Genomic DNA, 24,318 nt, shown 5'->3' with positions numbered 1-24,318 from the left:
TTAACCACAATTGATAATCAACTGATTGCAAATAAATTTTCATCCTAGCTTTCCAACATGTATAATTTGTTCCATCAAAATAAGGTGGCCTAGAAGTTGATTGTCCTTCACTAAAACCATTTTTAACACGTAGGTTTGCCATAAGCTCGAACAATAAAGTTTAGATAAAAAAAATCTATAGGAGCAACCTGCTCTGATACCAATTGTTGGATCGGTATGGCAACCCTAGAGGGGGGGTGAATAGGGTTTTAACGATAAAGGTGTTTAAACTTGATTAATTTTTTTTCTAATTATAAAACTTTTTACAAATAAGTAGAAGATGATAATTACTAAAACAAAATAATTCAAGTCAAAACAATAATCAAGTAGAACATGCAATAAATCATAATAATAATCTTGAAATTAAATAGGAAAGAGTTAGAGAAAATGACACCGTAGTTTTATAGTGGTTCGGTCAAACTCGACCTACTCCACTCCCCAAGCACCTCTTGGGAATTTGAATAAAGAACTTTTCCGACTCTTTCCACGGATCAGAGCCAAACCGGTACACCGCTCTTTTTACGAGTTCAAGAGCAAACTCAATCCTTTCCACGGCGCAGGATCAAACCGATACAAGTATTTGAGTTTGATAATAACACACCACAACTCTCTCAAAGAGTAGATTTACAATTTGGGATACTCACAACTATTTCCTCACAATATAATAATAATCCCTCTCAACAATAAGATGAAAAGAAATAAACTTGTAAGCTTGGAGAGAGCAACAAACAATGGACTTTGAACAAATGAGGATTGAAGAATGTATGTAAGTTGTGTGTTTTAAAAATGTGGGGAAGATGAGTTTATATAGAGGAGAAAAGTGGCAAAATGTAGGATTGAATATTGACCATTGGATTGTGTTAGGAATAATGGAAGGTGGAGATTAAAAGTAATTAAATAAGAAAATTTTCTAAATTCATTTATTTCAAAATTTTAATATAATAGTAATATAATATAATAATAATAAAAAGTTATGTGAGTAACGGTCAAATGAAATTCAAAATTTATTATAAATATAATAATATAATAATAATAAAAATGACGTGAGTAACTACCAAAATTTTATAATATAATAATATAATATAGTAATAATAAAATTCGATGTGAGTAACGGTTATATTCAAATTTATATTTTGTAAAAATAATTTTATTTAGAAATGTAATAATAAGAAAAACTCCACCATTTGTTACTCTTCCAATATTATAAATGTCATACTTTGATATATTTTGATTTGTCCATCATTTTGATTTTGTTGCCACATCATCACGTCGGGTAAGTTGTCTCGACTCTAATTTCTTCGTTTTAGCTCTGATTTGAGTAATTGAAAAGTTGTTGTAATCGTTATTCCCGACCTTATACAGAGGACAGTTCAAAAAACTGAAAATAGTTAATAATTAAAAGTAGGTTTGTTATCATCAAAACATCAATAATTAATTCATTGAAATTAATTAATGTGAGATCAAGAGCCAATAAGCCAACACTATCGACCTAGGAGGCTACCATTGTCTTCTAGAAATGTCATAGTGGTCTTTTTGGTTTTTAGGATGGTTTGGCAGTCTTGAAAAAGATTCACGTCTCCCGGTTTCATAGTTCCAACTCCCCGAGTCTATTTCGATCAGAGTACTAGGGCTTCACCCTCTAATTGTCTCTCATGATTCTACGACGCTTATATCTTTAGAGGCGTTCCATCCTAGGTCACAATCTAGCTAAAGTAATGCTCTCTTCGTAGACTTAATCTGTTTCTACTGCTCATTCTCTACCGGAAGAATTAATACATTAAATCACCTTGAACTAATGTACAATTAATCATGCATACAATTTCATATGCTGAATGAGGTGATAACATCCATCAAGCACTAGAGTGCATATGCACAAATTTTCATCCATCGTCTCAGCATAATAATGTACAAGCAGCAAAATATAGTACAATGCCTTATACAAGAATCAATCAATGTGGTTAATCTCATGTTGTATCTATTTTACCTAAGCACGTCTTACCGAAACTAGCAGCATAGAATTGGGACCTAATTCACATCAAAATTGGGATAAAAAAATGGGCAAACGAGCATCGAACAACAAGAAAAATTGAACTCACGCGCCGGAAGGGGTCTCACACTCACTTACCATGTGTGAAAAAAGGAATGTAGTTGCAGGTCTCGGGTCGGTATAATGGGTTGGTTTGAGTCTCGGATGTAGGTTGCTATGTTGGTCGGCTCTCAGGTCGTGGGTATGGGTTTGGGTCGTGCGCAAATCTCGAGTTGAATGAGGTTTGTATCGCATGTCGCTACTGAGAGGGGAACATGTTTCTCCGCTATGCATGTGACACATGTCTGCCTCTAGATGGGATACACTTTTGCCCTCGTTGGTCGACACACGATTGGCCAATGTTCTTCCACTCATGCATAATTTTTTCCAAATTTTCTTTAGTTTCTACATTCCAAACAAATTTCTTTGCTTTTTAATTTTTCGATTCTTAACTTGAAACGAATTACCTCCTTCGTGAAAATTGTAGGTCTCATATCTAGCAATCCCAAAGTAATTTGTATACAATTTTTAGTCAGCCACACACTTTAATATAAGCATTGAAATTTCAAATTTTATTCGTTCTTACCGGTATTAACGATGTCCTAAAACTTAGATTCTGATGTGATTCTTGGTTGAGCTTCAACACGAAACTTGTGAGAATCATCTCCTAGATTATCATATTCCAGTATTAGAACCTAATATCAACATTAACTCTCGAATCTTGAAGATAATTCGAGACTAAATACTTATGAGCTTCCTCAAGTTCTTGGTCGTATGAACTTCCCTCGAGTTCTGGGTTGTTTCGTGGTGGAATCGATTGATCAAAATGCCCAAACCTACTCTCCTAGATCCATTGAGCAATTCTTGAGAGGAATCCTTGCTCGATTCGTTCTACTAGTGTTCGATCAAATTCTTTTGAGTTCCTCTTCCTTCCCCTTCTACAAACTCTAATTTTTTTTTTTCTAACTCTCCTTTACTCTTCACACTCCTCAAAAACAACCAAGGTAGAAAAAATTAATTTTGCCGGAATGTTGACTTTGACCAAAAAATATTTTTGACATTTTTATTTCATTTTTTCTAGGTCATACAAGAGAATTTTTTTTCTTTCTACATTTCGTTGAAATTCAACCTCAACCACTTCCAATAAAATCCCAAAATTTTGAAAAATAAAGAAAAAAGTCTAAGATATTACATACGTGTTGAGCTCGAGTGTTACAAGAAATTTCTCTATGAAAGGTCATAACTATACCTAAATTTTATTTTCTTCGTCTAGAGCTCGAGCAATTGTAGCCTTTTGTTCAAGGGTCAAAATCTCTAAACTTTTTTGGAGAATCAACTATCAAAAAACCGTAAATCCTTGATAGAAGTAGCTGCCGACATCGTGGGTATAGAAGCTCGATCGAAGTATTAACTAAATCCTCCCATTCTCATGACTAAATCTTCCTCCTTCTCCATCTTTTTCTTCTTCTTTAAAACGTCACGGATATGAGTCATGTTAGTTCCAAATCAAAATTAGATTATGAGATGCGATGTTACATTGAGAGACCTACGCTCTGAATAGAAGTAAGGTCAAGCTGAATGACTTGGTCTAGCGTGGCAAGTCAGTTATGTCACAGATGATTGAACATGCACTCGCAGGCATCGATGACACTTATTTCATGGCCTTTATGCACCTTAAGTAGAAGAATTTTTTTTTTTCATCCAACATTAAATTTTCATTAAGACCACATGTGGTATCCAAATTAAAATTAAATTTGCAAAATACTTGCATTTTCTTTATTATTTGCATACGTTTTAATAATACTTTTGAAATTTTAATCGAAATCTAACTTTAAAATGTTCTATAAACCGCATTACTTCAAATATTATTTTTTCTCCGAAGACATCATCCACGAATATAAACAACATTACCAAATAACTAGAAATGACAAAAATGAAAAAGAAAGTTATACGCAATTAAAAAAAAATAAGAACGAAGAATCTAATAGTACGAAAATATAAGGAAAACTAAACTAAACAAATCCAAAAAATATTCGATTTTGATCTTCTAAATCGAATTTAATCGAAAACAAGAACAAAGTGGTCCTAAAATTATTGGATAACATTTTTTCTTGCTAGTCATGTCAACATCTATGGCCAACCATAGAAAGGATCCTTTCATCATCTTCAAGTGGCAATTTGATGTATTTGGCTTGAGAGGCTACCTTTTGGTAAGCCCTTCGAGAAGTTGAAAGTGTATGTCCCAAAACAAATGGGATGTAATCACATTAAGCTAAGAATTGTGACTTTTCAAGAGGCAAAAGGAGCAATCCACCACCAAAGTTGGGTGCCCAAAAAGCATATGATACTTAGATATCATAAAAGTGCACCAAGTTACAAGAAAAATAAAACGACTCATGACATGATCTATAAAGTTTTTTTTGACATTCGAAATACTTTGACTCTTATTGTATGTCTCTTTTGTCGCGATCTATTCTCTCTTTATGAGTCCATGAATTTTTATCAAATTATTTTAGATTTTTAGAATTTGATCAATTTTTGTGTTTTTTTTATGATGTTCGGTATTTTTTTCTATGTAACTAGATTCAACTGTTCCTTCACCAAAGTTAAAGATTTTTATTCCAATTTTTCCAAAGATTATTCTCGTATAGTTTGTTAACTATGAAGAGAAATAATCTCATTCGAAATTGGTTCAAAAACTAAAAGACTTACTGTTCTTGAGATTGGTCATGAGATTGGTCAGAACTCTATCTTTCCGTTCAATTTCTTCTCAGAATTTCTCTATGAAAGTGGTGCAAAATTTCTTCCTAAAATATTTTGACATAATTAACTTAAAACTTCAAGACATAGAAGTACGAAAAAGTCAAGGCTAGAATCTCAAAAGTCTTACTTCTCGATCTTCCTCATTTATTGACTGATTTGGACGATTCAAGTGTTCATACTAGATCTCCTAATAGTTTTGTGTAAGTTTTATGAATAAATCTTGACCATATAACAACTCTAATTAGCCAAATCGAAGCATGTAGGATGGTTACTTTTTTTTATAACTTTCTTTTTTCTTTTTTCTTTTTTCTTCACTAATACTTAATATGAAAGTCATGCATATTTGAAGATATGGAAGAAGAGTGGAAACTAGAGAGGCAAAGCTTTAGGTCCCAATATCTAGAATCATGTAATAAGTACATCGAGCCAACCATCTAACACAATTGGGCTAGGACCGTGGACGCATATACTTGGGACTAACATAGTACTCCTTCGTAGGCATCTAGGAAGGTGTTTATCAAGATAAATACCTCATTCTCTTCCCCCTCACAAATTTTTTTTGAAACGAAACTGTTGCAGCAAAAGCGGAATCAAGATCGATTACACTCACACATTCAAAAACAGAAATTAAATAAAGAGACACAAAAATTTACGTGGTTTGGAGAGAAGAAATTCTCTTGCATACGAGCGGGAACCAATCACAATAATCAAAGTATTTACAAAGTATATATCTCACACTCTCACGTTAGAAAGCCTCAGATATAGGGCTCCAATAACTTTTTGTTGTTCAAATATAAGTTTAACTTTAGCTAATTTACATGATTCAAAATCGTTCTTTTGATCAAAATTTTATATATCATTCCCGTTATATAAATTTTCTCGAATTTTGAAAACAATTTATGGTTCTATTGCATGCTTGGTTATTTATACAAATAATTTTTCTCAGATATTCACTTATTTGTTTGTATTCTCAACCATCTTCTTCTCCAATAAAGTACTAAGCACTTAGACTAAGGCTCTCTAATTCTATCAATTATAGAGGACAACAAATTCTTAACATATCTCAACAATGGTACGATATTGTGTATCTTGGTTGAGATTAGACATTTTGGTGAATTAAAAATAAAGCTATGATATCCTCAAATAAATATCTACTCCTCCTTACAAAGAGTCTAACTTGATAGGACATACTTTTCTTGTCAGGCAAACTCTTTGTCAAATAAGTAAGAGAAATTTGATTATTTTGGAAGGAAAAAAAGAAAAAAAAAATGAAGGAGAAGGAAGAGGAAAAAGATTGTTCGAGATTGAATCATTTTATAGCTCTAGAATCTTCATGAAAGTTGATCGTTCGATCTCTCTATAAATCTGTATTTTTGGATTCCTGAAAATAATTAAGAATCGAGCTTACAAAATTTTTGAATTCTAGAGTTAAAAAACAATAAAAGGAAATTCATGAGGGAGAGTCGCACTTGGGGATCTAATTCACACCGTGGGTGATGCTAAAAAAAAGGGAAATCATGCATTATCGAGGTTGATTACGTGACCATGAGTGAAGTTAGAAGCTCGCATCTATAAGGGTTTGATGATGGTGTTGAATGTCACAATCACACTTTCGCATGACGTTTGTACTCTCATTCTCACTACTAAATGAGTCAACTAAATCAAATTCATGTCGCCTCGGCCGAACGAATTATACACAAGCTTCTGCCCTAACTTTGTGAAAAAGGTTTTAGAAAACAAGGGCAAGGAAATTTTCGAAAGAGGGTTTGAAAGCAATGTTATAGATAAGTAAGTAAGAAAGACAATACAACAACTTAACTAGCATATAACTTCGGGAAAATTAATAGCTAGTCACTGTTGATGATTTTGGCCCTTGATCAAAGTACACCGAAACAAATGAGTGAAGCATAAAGAACACCATGAGGGAAGACTCTCTACCATTTGTCAACTACTAACATTTCTCTTAAATAAATCACTAATCATTTTTCTAAACTTGCTCAAATTAATAATAGTTTTAATTAAGTCAAGTTTACTGATTCACATTTTCTCACGTAAACTTGACTTTACTAGATTCTTCACTCTAAGCAGCTCCAGCATGTCTACAAAGTTTAATCCTTACTAGAGACTGATAAGAATATTTGCACGTTTTTCACGTTCCTCTGTCAGCTTTGTTAACCTAATTATAGAGATAACACATTATCCTTAATCATTTCTAAATGGAGAATTGCAATTTCCCTATTTTGATTGAATAGAAAATAGTTGGTGCAAGTGTTTTCAAATGGGTCCTAAGATTCCATGTCCACAAAAACATGTTGTTGGTCTTAGGGTGAGCCCCCCAAGAAAAGTGTTAAGAAAAGAAATGGTGGAACAGCTGGTTTGTGTATAAAAGATGAGATTGACTTCGACAATACTAAAAGCAAAAACAAGAAACAAAATGATTGTCTTGGAGGACTAACTCTGTTGTATGAATTTCTTGAGTTTGAGGTGACACTTACATCTTTGATTGGCTCAATCTTATGTCAAAGCATATTTCTCCCATGCCTCATGCCTGATTTTGTATCGGTATGATCTATAAGATGTAGAAAGTAATTATATAGGAGAAGAAGAACGTACTATGAAATTTAATATCTAACACTTTTATTTTAAAGATCGGTACTTCAATCTCTAACTAGTAATTATTGAATTTGTATATATTTTGGAAACTTTTATACAACAAACTGTATAGATAGTAAATGAAAATTTTGGCGATCGACCCAAAGCATCTCTTTTTTTTAGTTCAATTAAAACATCCATCCGATAACAATTAAGAGGCTTTTGAGAAACGACTAGTCGCTTGTTGTCAAGCTTTGAGGTCGATTAGATCTATATACTATTTATGAGCAATAATAAAGTTGTTACAGGTTGAAGCTATAACTATGGTTAACGTGAGTATAGTTCCACTTGGCACAAAACATGTATCGGTAGCTAATATGTTAAAGATTTGAATCCCTCCCCCTACACTCATAATGAATGAAAAAATGTTCATTTAAACAACTTTAACACATACCGACAAAACAAGCATACCTAGTAACATGCACATGATGGATTGACATTGAGATAATTAGAAACAAATGCATGAAAATGAAATAGGTTGAACTAATTTAATTTTGAAAATAAGATTAAAAAAATCAAAATCTAATAGAAGATGGTATCGTTTAAGTTCGTCTACACATGGAAAATGGGTTTGGGATGCAAAATTCCATCAATGAAAAAAAATAATCGAAAATACATAGAGACTGACGCCCCAAAACGGCCTCTTCTGTGACCGCGCAGCTCTTGAATGCTACCCCACCTCCATTGATAGTCAGGTAACACCTAAAATAATTATATGAGCTTGTAGGAAAGTCTCTGAGTCATAAACAATTTTGTTGCTCGTAACAAATTCACTTTAAGTTTGAAAGCAGTTCACCCATTTTTTGGGTAGAAGCAATTCTCTTACTACTAAATGACATATCTTAGCTCGAGGTGAATTATCTTTACTGTTCTTTTGACTTAGTCAACTTGTATTGCCACAACAATAAATGATCGATACCTTCTATTGAAGCACTACCTTATAAAATCTGGTAAAAAAGTATAGTCACTATTGGTCTTAATATCATCTTTAGAAGGTTAGCATACCCTTCCATTGGATCATAAAATCATTATGAGTCGAGTGGAGCAACCTTATGTGCTTGTCAGCTACTAAATTACTTACATAGTCCCTACGACCCCTTCTCAAGACAGGTTTATAGCGCAGAGGTTGTATTCAGAAGACCCTTGGTCATTCAACAAGATAAAGAACCCGGTCGCCTCGACACGCTACACTATCAATCCTAGGCTTGGCTTGACAATACAACTCCTGCACTCCTATTATTTGGTAGGGCATTAAATGTCTGATCTAGGTCCCTAATAGCACTAACAATGAATCAGAGGAGATAGAAGGGCAGAAGCTCTAGTGACACCATTCACATTAAGTTCTAAAATTCTTAATAAAAAAAGTCTCACAATTTAGAATTTTTAAACAAAAAGTCAAAACATCCATTTGCTTCACGTATCACAGTTTAAAACTATACTAACACCATCATCAATAACTTAGTTAAAAATCGAGAAAAACTAAGAATATTTAAAATTATTGTCAAACAAATGATTGTCACAGAGAACCAGTAACATATTTTTAATAGAATCACGTGAGTAAGTATAAAAATTGAAAAGGGTTCGAATGATGAAATTTTGAGTTAGAGAAAGTAGTGCACGACTGAAAAGAAACAAGGGATCATTATGAGCTCTCTCTCTCTTTCTATTTGGACATATGACACAACTGTCCATGATCTAACGTTGTAATGTAATGATGTTAGATGTACATAAGTTGTGTCTGTCCTAAACCTAGTTTTGTTTTTAAGGTTTAATGTTTTATTACTTTCCTGTTATATATCTGGGTCCGTTGATTGGGTTTATTTTGCACTTTATTTTAAAAATACCTCTAAACTTTCAAGTGTTTCACTAATAACCTTACACTTCAAAAAAAAATACCCTTAAAGTTAAAAAAAAAAGAAATTAAAAATACCATTACAGTTAGTTTTGGATGAAACCTACTAATACATTGAATTTTGGATGGAACCCGTCAATACAGTATTTCAAAAATACCATTAAACTTTTAGGAGGGTTTCAAAATACCCTTTTTAACTTTCAAATATATTAAAAAAATATCTTTCCGTTTTCAAAAATTTCATTAATAACCTTAAACTTTATTTAAAACTTCAAAAACACTTTTAAACTTTTTTAAAAGTTTAAAAATACCCTTATCCTTAGTACCCATTTCAAAAATACTCTCTAACTTTAGTAATATTAAAAAGTTTAGAAATAATCTACTAGATATCGATAGATAATTTTTGTTTGACAGTAATTATTTTTAATTGTTCTTTTTACCTAAATAAAAAATATTAAGACTACTTTTAAAATTTTATAGGTATTTTTGAAATATGTACCAGCAATAAGAGTTTTTTTTTTTAATTTTTCTTTAAAATTTAAAAGTATTAACAAAACTTTTTAAAAGTGAAAAGATAACTTTTGAAATAAAGTATTAATTATTTCCATACGAAACCGACAATAATTTTTCATACTATTTTAAAAGTTTAAAGGACAATAATTTTTCATACTATTTTAAAAGTTTAAAAGTATTATTGAAATTTAGAAAGTTTAGAGGTATTTTTTTTTTAGACAAATTATAAAGTTTACGTGTAAAGGAGAGAGAGGGGCTACAATGGTGATAAATAGAACCAGCAAAGAGAAAAGACCCTTCAAAGACGAGCCCTTAAATACACATTTCTTTCATTGGACATCCTTTGTTTTGTCTATCAATTTGGGCTCCTTCATGTCCTTATTTTGAAGGGATGCCCCAAATAGGCTTCATGTGATCATGTCTCTTTCTCTCTCTTAATTAATCTTATAAAACAATTAGTGCACGTTGGAAAGTTTATCCATTCTTTAAAGAATTATTATAACTTGGATCTTGCTTTCTCCTATTGTCTTGGATTCTACAAGCATTCGCATTAAATGTTTTAGACAGGAATGAAAGGTTGTCTTAAATTCTTTCATGTTTTGTGTTTGGTGACTTAGGGAAACCAAATGGATATGGTTGGACAAATATTAAATGGAGATTAGATGAGATCCTTTATCAAAAGTGGGCAGCTAGTTGGAATAAAGTATTGGATTCTATACGAGAGAACTTATGAGCCCGCTAGCAGCGTGGAAAAACCAAACTAAGGAGTCACTATTATGTATAGAATGAAACCTACCTTCATAAGGGATGGGAAATTACATAAGTAGATAACGTAAGTATTTGGTATTATATGTAGAATGAAGCCCACCTTGAGAGAGGACGAAGGACTACATAGTAGGCAGCATGAGGAACTACTACTGTGTGTAGTATAACCTACCTTGAGAGAGGTCGAGGGAATATATAAGTTGATAACATGAAGAACCACTACCGTGTGTAGAATACAACCTGCCCTTGAGAGAGGTCGAGTGACTACATAAGTAATCAACATGAGGAACCACTATTGTGTATAGACTACAACCCTCCTTGAGAGAGGTCGAGGGATTACATAAGTAGATAATATGAGGAACCACTAGTGCGTGTAGAATATAACCCATCTCGAGAGAGGATGAGGAACTACATAAGTAGATAAAATGAGGAACTACTATTGTGTGTAGGATAAGCCCACCCTAAGAGGGACGATGGACTACATAAATGGATAAAATGAGGAACTACTATTGTGTGTAGGATAAACCCACCCTAAGAGCGGGCGAGGGACTACATAAAAATTTTAGCTCATAATACATACCACTAACGAGTATGGTGACAATCCGGTGATTCTTGAATTGGCCTGTCCTTCTTAGTGCCTAAAGAAAAGTATGTGATAACTTACTAGGTGATTGCTTATCAAGTATTTTTATATTCCCCCTTTTTTTTTCCATATGTTCGCAGGCTACTAGTTGAGGTAGAGGAGCATTCGAGAGCTATGTAGTCACAGAGCGTGTCTTTCCAGAGCATCAGCTCATTTTTGTATTTTTAATATTTTGTATATCTCAAACACGTTTCTCCATTTGTAAATTTAAACAACACCGTCTTGTAATGTGATTTCATTTTGTATTTAATCATAGTGTTACACTGTCTTTATTTCGATTTAAACTTTATTGCATTCTTATCATTTATTTTATTTTATTTACTTTTGGTCTCTGTCTTTTTAGTTAGGATCCAACTTTCAAACCCTTGAAAATTGGATTGTAACATGAAAGCTTGATAAAGTCAAGACATTTCAAATGAAACTCGGGCATGCATGTTTACATCTTCAAGACACTGTGTAGAGTGCTAAGATACTACCAATGTTGAGTGTAGCATTGAAAGGAAAACCATAGCATCGAGCACGGTGTCTTTGGATAAACACGCACCATCATAACATTACTACATGTGTTCAATTGCTTAATGGCGTGCAACATTTTCGTCTCAAAGCTATTAGCTCGAGTATTTTTGTCTTGAACTTCATCTTCTCTTGACTCGGTTACATATGGTAGATTTAAGGTACAATTAAAGTCACATCTCATTTTCATAAAAATAAAACTTTGTAAACAGTAAACTTTATTAGATAACGATTTCGATTTTAGTTTTCGTAATTTGTCCGCTCACTTATAATTATATATTATTAACTTGTAGCTTTCAACTTTCTATTTTTCTAAAGTGAGTTTTAGAAAAAGTGTTAGAAATGAAAGAAAATGAAGAGAGAGTATGGATGAGTAATGGAAGGGTGAGAGAATGAGATGGGACATTACAATGTAATGTCTTTTGGTAGAGGGAGCTGAGCTGGCATTAATTGTCTTTTTTAGCTGAGCTGGCATTAATTTTTTTTTTTTTTTTTACCATTATTATAAGGTTGACCCATTTTTCCCTTTTGGTTTCCATTCTATATTCATGCATCCTTTCCATGCAAATAGCCCTTTGGGAAACCCAATAGCCCTATCTTCCTCTTTTCTACTCATTTAATCTCTCTTTACCCTATCCTCTTTTCTCTCTCCTCATTTGTCTATTTTGTTTCCAGAGGAAAGAAACAGTGAAATCTCACTTCGTTTTGAGAGAGAAACGAATCATTTCTTATAAAGGTGTTGAAACATCTCCTTAATAGGTGCGTTTTAAAATAGTGAGGTTGACGGTGATATACAATGGGACAAAGCGAACAATATCTACTAGCAGTAGACTTGGGCTATTACAAATGTTATTAGAGTCGAACACCAGGCAGTGTGCTAGCAAGGAAGCTGGGCTCCCAAGGAGGTGGATTGTGAGATTTCATATCGGTTGGAGAGTACAATCCACCTATTATAACATAACATAGACATAATATAAGTAAACCAATTCACACATGATTCACACATATCAGTATATATGACACGTGCAGAACCACAGGCACGTGTCAACATCAAATATAACCATCCCGATAGTAAGGCTACTTACTTGGCTAGCTTAAGTCATTGTCACGAATATATCTTTAATAAAAGTTTGATTCCGTCCTTTGAAATCCAAGTCAACATATGTGAGCCCATGACATCAGTTTCAAATTTGAACTCTATAACATTATCTCTAATCTGCCTTGGTCCATTGTTAAAAGTCTTGAAATGTTATATATATATATATATATATAAAAAACGCTATTTTTACTAACTATCGTATGGAATATATTGTTACTAGACAAAAATTTAATAGAGTTTCTTGTCCTCTCATATTTGCTTATTTTTAAATTTTGTTCACCAAATCTTTCCTCAATCTTCCGTCCTCTCTTATGATTGTATAAATAGATTTTCGTTCTCTAAACAAATATCCCATTTATTTTCTGAACAGATTTTATAGACTAATTTTAATAGATTGTTTGCCAAATCTTATAGATTTATAGAATTGTCAACAAAAAAAAATCTAATTGATTTAAATATTAGATAAAATATTGGATAGAGGGAAGAAGATCCTATCCTAATAAAATATTGTATAGATATATATATTTATTGGCCGTTACATGTTACAAGTTACATTAACCTCATTTTTGAAATCGGAGTTAAAGATAGTTGATCGACGTTGTTAGTTCCCGCAACAGAGTAGGTATTTTATGATTTTCGTCGGACTGCACGTGGCAACCTCTTATTCCTTTACAACATTAATTGCGATGGATTTCCTCCATTTTCTTATGTCGACATGTGGGTGCGCCTCTCGGTTAACCTTTCACATCATCCATAAGCATAAATAGCTCTCATGGTTTTGCTTTGGGCTTGTCCAAAAGGCCTCACACTAATGGAGTTAGTATTCCTCACTTATAAACCCATGATTATTACCTAAATTAGCCGATGTGGGACTTCCATCATCCAATACTTTTATCCCAATTTTGTTTCATTTATTTAAATTTTAGTCCGAAATTAAATATCAAAAACAATTTATGTGTTAGAGTAAATAATGGATCATTAGCCATTTTTAAGAAAAGAAAGTAAGAATCATTAGAATTGGTCAAAATTTATGTGAACGGAATTAAAAATATATATATATATATATATTTTTTTTTGTATAAAAATAAGATTGTACTACATGTTTTTTTAATTTTAGTTTTATACCAAACACAATTTAGAAACAATGAAAACGTGGAATTCGATTTTTAATGAAACAATTAAGTGAATATCAAAATAAGTGAAACCTCGACATAAGTGAGAACAAATTCGAAGAACGAAAGCAAACAAATTTTGAGTTAGATAGAACTTTGGCTAAGGCCAACCAAGTAAGTGGTTTTACTATTGGTTCGGTCAGAAGACTTGTCTTATGTATGACAACACGTACTTTAGTGGCCCTTGCACATGTCATTTATGTTTTAAGATGATGTGCATTTATTAAATGTCATGATGCATTATGACGAAGGATTTTCTAAGACACAACCCTAATTGATGTTAATGATGATGAACGTATAAAGGTCAATGCATGCATGTTACGTAGAGTAATGTGTGAATTATGTATAGGGTTGTGTCATAAGAATGATTTAAAGATGAAAATTATAGAGAGTTCATGCATATTGTGTGTTTATATACATCAAATTTCTTCTTCATTTATGATGATGAGTACAGACGTGTACACTATGATGATTACCATGTCCCGCATGATATTTCAGGGCTTACTGAACTTCGAATGTCCTGCTACGAAGAGCTAGCCAGACTATGATGGGTCTAGAGGAGGGTGCGAACTGCCTAGGGACTTACACTCGCATGCGTTGACCATGTGTAGAGAAGTACTACACAACCAATTTTGTTCGGACTGGTGGCCCTCTATAATGGTTTTAATGATAGGTCCCTAATCATGAATTGCATGCATTTACATTTCATGACTCGAATAGTCGGGTCACTCTCTTATAATCTTTACACGACAAATATTTTTAAACTTATCTCTCGTAAGATCTCCATATACACAAACAATATATATTAAAAAATTCAATGAAAAAGTATCTAATATGAAAAGGGTAGCCCATTGGTTGAAAGAATCCTTATGAATATACAAACTCTTAGTACACAAATGCTAAAACACTCAAATCATGATGATTTCACCTCAAATGTAAATTTCAATCATCCATCCAAAAACTTATAATCACTTGAAATATGTTGAATCTATAGTTGCATAAATGAAATTTGATTTTTCTTTAACGTTCTTGAATTCAACTTGAATAAAACTTCACTTCACGAACTCAACCTGAATAGCTAGAGTGTATCTTGCGGTAATTTCAACACCATTTTTTTACATCTTCCTTAAAATTCATATTCATGATTGGGATATATATCTTGGTTCATACAAGTATCCATTGATGGCTCACTGATGGAGCTGCAACGAACAGATTATTTATCTAATACTTCTAAACATGTTTGACATACTATCTTCACGAAATCTCTTAAAATCATAGCCAATTATAAACATTTTTACTCCACACTTTTAAAAACGGTTTCGACCCCATATAGTAAAAACTATTCTCGAACATACCCTTATTACAATTTGTGTGTATCCTCGGACATAATTCTTATCTATACATTGCAAGAAAGGTACATTATTGGTGGGCATGGAATGAAATTATATATAAATAATTCAACAGTTCCCAAATAGTAAAAAGTGTAATATCTATAGAAGGATCAAGATATTAGGATGATGCTCATTGTGTATTGTGATTACAAATAATTGTAGGAAGTGGAAGGCAGCTGCAGATATTCAAAATCTTTCTCTTTATATCTCTCAAGAACTATGATACCTTATTCATAGAATCTGATACACCTTTTTTTTCCCTTCTATATTATAAGATAAGATATGAAAAGGCTTCAAATATATAGCTTTTTGTTTAATATTATTATATTTACCCATATTATCAACCACGTAATAAGTGTTCGTGATTGAAACGACCAAAAACGTTTTGACCCACTAAATCTTTCTGTCTCGAACATGTTCGAGAATGTGAGTTAATAAGCTTGACTTAGTAAAAGAATTTATTAACTTGAAAAAATTTATTAGTATTTTCTTCGGAGTAAATACTTTCATTAGATATATGCTTTATACATTAGATAACAAATAGAATTGAAAAGCATAGCAGCTCAATGTTAGATCTCTACTATCAAATTGTTCTGTTCTTTCTGTTTGTTGTATTATTTATTTCAGTATATTTCGATCATGGGCCACATCCAATAGAGGAAGTCATCTTCGATCTCGATAATACATTCTAATACTAATAGAAGTCGTTTTCTCTTTTGATTATTAAGTAGTTATGTAGATCAACAATTGGAATGCAATTATCAAGTTTAAGATAATTGGATTGATGCATAGTTAAAAGAGAATGTTTTTTTCAATTGCCCTAATCTCTCATCGTTGTCGTTGCAATAACGAAGAACACTCTTATAATTATTGGATATTGATAAATCATCTCATTTTTAAGTATGATCTCAAGCAGAACGGCTAATTGTAGCAGACGTTGAATAACGAACGAACAATTTCTGAATATGTATGTTTTTTTTAGTAGTTTACATGTACATAATAATGTGAGTCACAAAGAGAGCTTGGTAGCTATTTAATTGCTATCCAATGGAGCTTGGAATAATGGACCACACTAGCCATAAGGCATAAGAGCAACAAAATATTTTGTTGGTTGGGTCTTATTCAAAAATATTGTCTCTTTGGTTTGTTGCCCCAAGTTTCCCTTTCTCCCATTAACCATCTCTACTTCAATTTCATCCACTTGTTTGTGCTATTTTCAAATCGTTATGCATAGCTTTACCTTTCATAATTTAATTTGTCTAAAAACTATACAAATTTTCGTCTAAGCATGTTGTAAAATACAAGATAACAGGGGTGTTCGTATAATTCGATAATTCAACCAACTCATATTACGCTCCTCAAGCTATAAGGGTTGAGTTGCGTTCGATTTTTTTCCATTTGGGTTGGGTTGAATTTTTGGAAAACAGAAAATTTGATTTGGTTTGCAAGTACATTTTTTTGGTCCGATCAACTCAACCAACTTGAAAACAGGGTTACAACCCAGCCTCATCTTATTCTTAAAAAGATTAAGAATATTTAACGTTTGTAATCATGTTAGTGATGCGTTGTGACTTATAAAGGTTTGATATTTGAATTTTTGAGATTTTAGTTAATATAACATGTAACGTGGATAAATGTGAATTTTTTAAATAATTAAAATACAACCGAACACAAAAACATCCCAAAATAGAGGGTTGGGTTGGATTTCGAACTCCATTCGAGTTACTCATGTCACCAATCCAACTAATCTAAAATTTCTAGTTGGTTCGAAAGATTTTTCCTACTCAACTCAATTCAGCCTGTGTATACCTCTAAATAATAGAAAACGACTTTATTAATGATTTCATTGACCTTTCATTGCAATATAGGTCAGAAAAACTCGAAACCCAAAACCCTAAAAACATAAACGATATATAAATGCACGATGGTCCAACCCAATTCACCCTGTGTATGCCCCTAAATAATAGAAAACAACTTTATTAATGCTTTCATTGATCTTTCATTACAGAATAGGTCAGAAACACTCGAAACCCAAAACCCTAAAAATATAAACGATACATAAATGTACGATGACCTCTAATTATCATCATAGGCTTAAATTTTTCTCATTTTGAGAGGCCATATGCTTTTTCAAGAAGACTAAGTCAAAAGAAAAAATCTTGCCATATAACATCAAGATGGGCAGTAAACTTTTGTGAGAATGTTTTTGGTTCAAACATAAATGAGTGTTGGAGTCCTTCTGATCAGCTGAATGTCTCTTTTAATGCAACTTGAAGTTATTAATTGAATTGGGCAACTTGTAAAAGTTGTCCCAAATGTGTTCTTATTGCCCAACCATTCAAAACATAAGTAAATGGCCTCCTCCAATTTCCCCACACAATAGTTATTGCAAGTTTTCGTCTCGTTTTCATAAAACCAAGCTTATAAACACTATTTCCATCCATAATCGATTTTTTTCTAAAAATATGTTTAGAGTTCAAGCTAAGTTTTGAAAGCCCACCGCTAGCGGATATTGTTCGCTTCGACCCGTTACGTATTGTCATCAGTCTTACGGTTTTAAAACGTGTCTACTAGGGAGAGGTTTCAACACCCTTATAAATAATGTTTCGTTCTTCTCTCTAACCGAGGTGGGATCTCACAATCCACCCCTTTCGGGGCCCATCGTCTAGCAATCATTCCTCTCTCCAGTCGATGTAGGATCTCACAGTCCACCCCCTTTCGAGGCTCACTGTCCTTGCTGGCACCCCGCTCGGTGCCCAACTCTGATATCATTTGTAACAGCCCAAGCCCACCACTAGCAGATATTATCCGCTTCAGCCCGTTATGCATCACCACCATCCTCACAGTTTTAAAATGCGTCTGCTAGGGAGAAGTTCCACACCCTTGTAAAGAATGCTTTGTTTTTCTCTCCAACCAATGTGGGATCTCACAATCTACCCCTTCGAGATCCAGTGTATGGCACTTGTTCTCCTCTCCAATCGATGTGCGATCTCACAATCCACCCCCCTTCGGGACTCACCGTCCTTGTTGGCACACCATTCGGTGCCTAGCTCTCATATCATTTGTAACAGTCCAAGCCCACCACTAGCAAATATTGTCCACTTCGACCCTTTACGTATCACCATCAGTCTTATAGTTTTAAAATGCGTCTACTCGGGAGAGGTTTCCACACTCCTATAAAGAATGTTTCGTCCTCCTTTCCAACCGACATGGTTCCAACCGACATGGGATCTCACAATCTACCCCTTCGGGACCTAGTGTCTAGCACTCGTTTTCTTCTCCAACCAATGTGAGATCTCACACATATAGAGCCTAAAATCTCGTTTAGATGATGAACGGAAGTGAAAGGTAGCAAAGGAAAGAGAGGGAGAGAGAGGGAGAGAGAGGGTCCAACATGGTGGTTTTGTGTTGATAGTGACTACAAAGATGGTGATTGAAGGAATCATATAGAGAAAGGGTTGGCCCCATATGTCTCTACTTGCAATAGAAGGTCATGTGTGTGAGCTACACAAAATTTAGAGAAAAATAGAGAGTTTTGAGGAGAAGATTTAGATTAGGGTTTGTGGGGTTTGAAGAGTGGGCCATTTTAGGTGATAATGGAAGTAGCCTTCATCCTCTCTGGACATGCACCCACCTAAATTCAAGTATATCTTCTTTTATGTCATCACTCAACCTAATTTCATTGCTTCATCCTTCAAATTTTATGCCTACTAACTCAAATTTGCAACTAAAGGAATTGATTTGGAGAAATAACGACCGAGTTGCCTTCAATTAAGACGAGTTATTACTAAAAATGATCGGAGGACGTGTAGAGGTAAAAGTTTCGCCTTCTAATCGTTAATATTGATTAAAATTATAATGTCTAAGGTCGCAAATGAAAAGAGTTTTGATTAGGAGTGTACACCGATTGGGTTGGGTTGGATTTAAGTCATCCAAAATTTCGAGTTGGTTTGTTTTGTGACCCGAGCAACCTGAATAGAGTTTGCAACCCAACCCAGTACTCTATTCTTGTGTATTCTTGTGTTGGGATGTCGGGTTTTTTAAATTTTTTAAAAAACTTTACTGATCTAGAATACATGTTACACTAATAGATAAAATCTCATAAAACTCAAATATCAAACATTTACAAGTAACATTCGACAAGCGTCAAATATTCTTAATTTGGTAATAATCTTAAAATACGGTAGGATTGGGTTAGGTTATAACCCTATTTTAAAAAATCGAAAATTCGAATCGGTTGGCGGGTTGACCAACAAAAAAAAATGTCAACTTTTGAACGGGTTAGAATTTTAAATTTTCAAAAAATTTAACTCGAACCCTAACCAAGATCTAACCCAACCCATTCGAGATTGGTTAAGATTTAATATAAAAATATACCTATCATTAATTTTTAAAAATTAATTAAGCAATAATGATGCTTTAATTAAGAAACAAAAAGACCAAAAAGTACATTACCATTAAAGAACAATATAGAGACAAAAAGAGGTAATTTTCGAAACGCCCTTTTCTAATTTTAGAACGCTCCCCATTTGATCCCGTAATACACGTCATAACTCCGTAATTATCTCACGCGCTCGTACTCCCGTGAACATTATGTAGCCAATGTGAAGAGGACGTGATTTACACGCGCTATAAGTGAGTCTGATCACATTATCTAGGAGTTAGGGTTTATGTTGTAGTTGGTGTTCTTCAACCATAATATCCTTAAGACTAAGAAATTTGCAAAGCGATGATTTGAAGATAATATCTATAATAATGTCCATCACATCCATGAGAACAATTAGACATTGCTTGGTGTAACATGTAGGGTTGGCTCGGCCCGAGATGGATCAGTAATTCGTTTCTCATCTTTAATATTATCGGTATTATAGAAAATCAACTCTATTTCTAGTCCAACGAATATCGTTTAAGTTTGACAAATGTCGTTTTAGTTCAGTGAGCGTTGTTCCAGTTTGGAAAGCATCCTTCCAGTCTTTAGTGTTTGTTTTCTAGCGTTTTGAAGAGGCAAGTTCGATCTAGTAGTTGATATGTGGTATTTGTTGCTGATTTAAGAATAACCCATGAAATTTCGACCCATCTTAAAACACAAAATCGGGGTGTTTCAATTATTTTTTAAAACTAGAACTCAACTTTCTTGTTCGGGTAAAGTAGATGTATAATACTTCTATATACACGACCCACACGTGTGAGTATGGGCCCACTAAACTAGCTCATTTGGGCTATAGCCAGACACTCAGAGGGAACAACGACCGTCGTTGCACCATACTTAGCATGATGGTCATTTCAGTTTCACAATATACGCGTTCGTACATCATCATAAAGAGGAAGTATCTTTATGCACGTGAACATACAATTATGCATGAGGTCTCCATATTTTTCATCGAAATAAATCACGCTAAACAACCCTCATTCTTTTCTTACATATTACACTTGGAAATATGCATACATAAAATTTCATAAATCATTTCATTCAGAATTTAACTTTCAAATCCTCGCATGGTGTGATTTGCAGTTTTTCCTTATTTCAAAACATTTCAAAAGTATGTTATAACAAACCATGGTCTAACATAATATATCATAGTGCATCAAGGCATCTCATACATTATGTAACTTATCGTAACATAACATCACATTTCATTCATACCACCATATCATTTGGCATATCATAATGACACATTCACAACATCACATCATAAGACATAACACTCATATGATATGTGCAAGGCCACTAAACACATGTTATCATACATAAGACAATTCTTCCAACCATAGCGACAGTAGAAGAGTCACTTACCTGGTTGACCTAGACTGAAGTTACTAATTATTCTTTGTACAAGTCTGAATTTGCTCTCAATTTCCAATTCAACCTCGACCCATCATCTCAATGATATAGATTAAAACAAAATATCTACAAAGATCAACCACCTTCTAGTCCAATTATTGAGGGTAAAAAATATCTCAAATATATACTCTATTTTTTTTTTTTTCTCAAATCAATATATTGTTTCGTATTAAATTTTTTTGAAATAATCAGTACTAATAAATTTTAAAGAATTAGAGAAATATTTTAATTAAATTAGAAAAACAATTTTATCAATATTTCTGTTAATATTTAGGGACAAAAAAAAAAAAAAAAAAAACAGGTTCTTCCTATATTTTTGGCATTTCATAATTTGGAGGAACCCCGTTGGAGGTTGGGAGCTGCAGGTGTTTGAGACTCCGTTCTATCTCTGTTTTGGTATACTCCGGACATGCTCACGTGGCAGTCATGTCAGTCTGCCCCACCCCCACGGCCTATGGTTATGGCTTCATTCCACACCTCTCTGCCCCATTCCCCTTTCTCTCCCTCTCTCTCTCTGCCTTTCTCTCTCTCTCTACACCAATAATTCCGGCCAGTTGCAGTCACTCTCCGACCACCCCCCAACTTTTTCACCTTTATATACTTCCCACACCCCTTTTCTCTCTCTTACCTTCACTATAATCAATCTCTCAGACTCCTCCGAGTACAATCTTCAAGCCCATTTTCCCCCCCCCTTGTTCTTGTTCATGTTCATGTTTTTTGAGACCTTTATTTGATTCTTGGTGGTGGGATTTCCTTCAAATTTGGGGGTTTCTCTGTTTTTCTAAGGTGGGGTTTTGGAACAAAGAAAGATGAACAGAGCATTGCCGGAAATGTTGAACACGGCTGAGAATTGTGCTGACACTCTCACTGTTCTTGAGAGGCAGAGGGCTCGTTTCAAATGGCAACAAGATCAGCTTTTGTATCAGCAGCAGCAGCCATTCAATGGGATGATGGATTACGGCGCTGGATTTCCACCGTCGGATCACCTCACCGGGTTTCCGGGCTTCATGAGTGCAGCCGGCGACGGCGGCGGTGGTGGGTTGTCACTTGTGGAGATGGTAATGGGAGCAGTGAAGCCTGACCCTGGTTTGGAAGATGGGTGGTCTGATCCTTCTCTGTTGTTGAATCCCCCCACTGCTTATGAACTCAATTCTTCTCTTTCTAGAACCTCCAGCTGCCCGCCGGCGGTGAATCCAGCGGCGGCGCCTGGAAGAGAAAGCTTCAAGAAAAGGAAAGCTGAGAAAGTTCAGAAACCCATTAACAACAAAGAGAAGAAGATCAAAGCAAGTTCAGAAGAAGAAGAAGAAGAAGAAGAAGAAGAATTATCAAAAACTACAGATCAAAACAGCACCAAGAACAACAATTCAACCTCTACTACAACCACAACAAACAACAACAGAGAAACTTCAGCTGATACCTCCAAAGCCTCAGAGGTTAAAAAGCCTGATTACATTCATGTCAGAGCTCGCCGTGGCCAAGCCACTGATAGCCATAGCTTAGCAGAAAGAGTAAGCCAAGAAAACACTCTATTTCCTCTTCTGGGTTGCTTATTCTTTCTTTGATTTCTTTCATTTTGATCCATTTGGGGGGAGTTTCTTTTAACCAATCATGTTTTTTTTGTGTTCATGTAGGCTAGAAGGGAAAAAATCAGTGAAAGAATGAAGTACCTGCAAGATTTAGTACCAGGATGCAACAAAATCACTGGAAAAGCTGGAATGCTCGACGAGATCATAAACTATGTTCAATCTCTTCAAAGACAAGTTGAGGTAAAAATCAAGTTTTCTCAATCTCTACACACGAAAATCCTACGTTCAATTGAAAAAAATCGTTCTGAAATCGAAAATTTTCTTTGTGGCATTTTCACAAACAGTTCTTGTCCATGAAGTTAGCTGCAGTTAATCCAAGGCTGGACTTCAATGTGGATGATCTCTTCCTCAAAGAGGTAACAAAATTAAATGATTTCCGAACTCCAAACTCATTTAATCAGATTAAAATCGACGGCGGAATCTAAAATTTTCCCGGGAAACAAACAAACAAACAGGTATTTCCCCCTCCTTGCACCACCGCAACCTTCGCGGCGATTGGTGGAATTTCATCAGAGATCACAGATCCTTCATCCTACTTACAATTTAATCCAAACAATCAACAAATCGTTCCGTGTTGTGGATTAGAACTGGGAATCAATACCTCCGATGTCGCTCTTCGAAGAACAATCAGCGCCCCTGTTTCTTTCCCGGAAAATTTCCTCGATTCATCCTGCCTCACCGTAAGTCCTTCCTTTGATTTCAATTTTCCGCCGTTGTCGATTCGTTTCCGATCGTTTGGAGTTTGTAATTCATCAAATGAATCAATCGACGCAGCAATTTCAAGGCTCCTCAGGGTGGGACGTGGATTTGCAGAACCTATACAATGTGGGTTTCGATCAAGGAAGATCATCAAACGCCTTTTCATCTCAACCTTACACAGGTAAAGATAAGATTGAAACTGTGCAGTCAATTCTTCTTCCGCTTGTTCTTGCAATTATGACTGGAGAAAGAAAATTCAGAGAAATTAAGAAAGTGGATATTTAAAAATTGATAGATTGAGACATTTCCCATGGTCCCTCCATCAAATTTTCATCTCTTTTTCTAAAATTTTTATGAGCCCATTGGATATTCCCAATGCTTTGAGAAAAAGAAAATTAGATTCCCACCAATTTTGCACTATTCTTTCTAATGGGTTTGTCCACCACTTTCAATTTCAACGTTCTTAGATCAATCGTTCCTCAATATCGAACATATGTTTATTAGAATAAATAATATCGATAAACTCCCTGATGTGCTTATAATAACAAATGAGATTGATTAGCTAGTGAACAACCATGTTTACACAGCTAATTAAAGTTGGGTCCATGAAAATTATTTGTTAGTCGATTTGTTGGATATGATGATTGTCATGGGTATGCTCGATAAAATGTTTTTTTGATGCACGATCAATTACATATTTAAAATTATAATGTTTTTTTTTTTTTTTTTTTTTTTTTTTTTTTTTTTTTTTTTTTTTTTTTTT

At 34.1% G+C, this 24,318-nt stretch overlaps 1 protein-coding gene across 1 annotated transcript in view; it reads left to right on the top strand.

The window, feature by feature from the left end:
• Nucleotides 1–21,740: 21,740 nt before the first annotated feature.
• Nucleotides 21,741–24,318, top strand: part of LOC111441198 (transcription factor bHLH63-like) — a 3,006-nt gene continuing 428 nt past the window's right edge. Inside the window, exons 1-5 of the mRNA XM_023078167.1 lie at nucleotides 21,741–22,778; nucleotides 22,902–23,036; nucleotides 23,141–23,212; nucleotides 23,312–23,536; nucleotides 23,631–23,736. Coding sequence (XP_022933935.1) covers nucleotides 22,080–22,778; nucleotides 22,902–23,036; nucleotides 23,141–23,212; nucleotides 23,312–23,536; nucleotides 23,631–23,736 — 1,237 coding nt within the window. The 5' untranslated portion in view covers nucleotides 21,741–22,079. The remainder of the gene's footprint in view (nucleotides 22,779–22,901; nucleotides 23,037–23,140; nucleotides 23,213–23,311; nucleotides 23,537–23,630; nucleotides 23,737–24,318) is intronic.

This window comes from Cucurbita moschata, unplaced genomic scaffold (genome assembly GCF_002738365.1).
Source record: "Cucurbita moschata cultivar Rifu unplaced genomic scaffold, Cmos_1.0 Cmo_Scf00003, whole genome shotgun sequence".
Classification (NCBI taxonomy): domain Eukaryota; kingdom Viridiplantae; phylum Streptophyta; class Magnoliopsida; order Cucurbitales; family Cucurbitaceae; genus Cucurbita; species Cucurbita moschata.
Note: the sequence above shows the minus strand (reverse complement) of the source record. Positions and strands in the feature narration are given on the sequence as shown.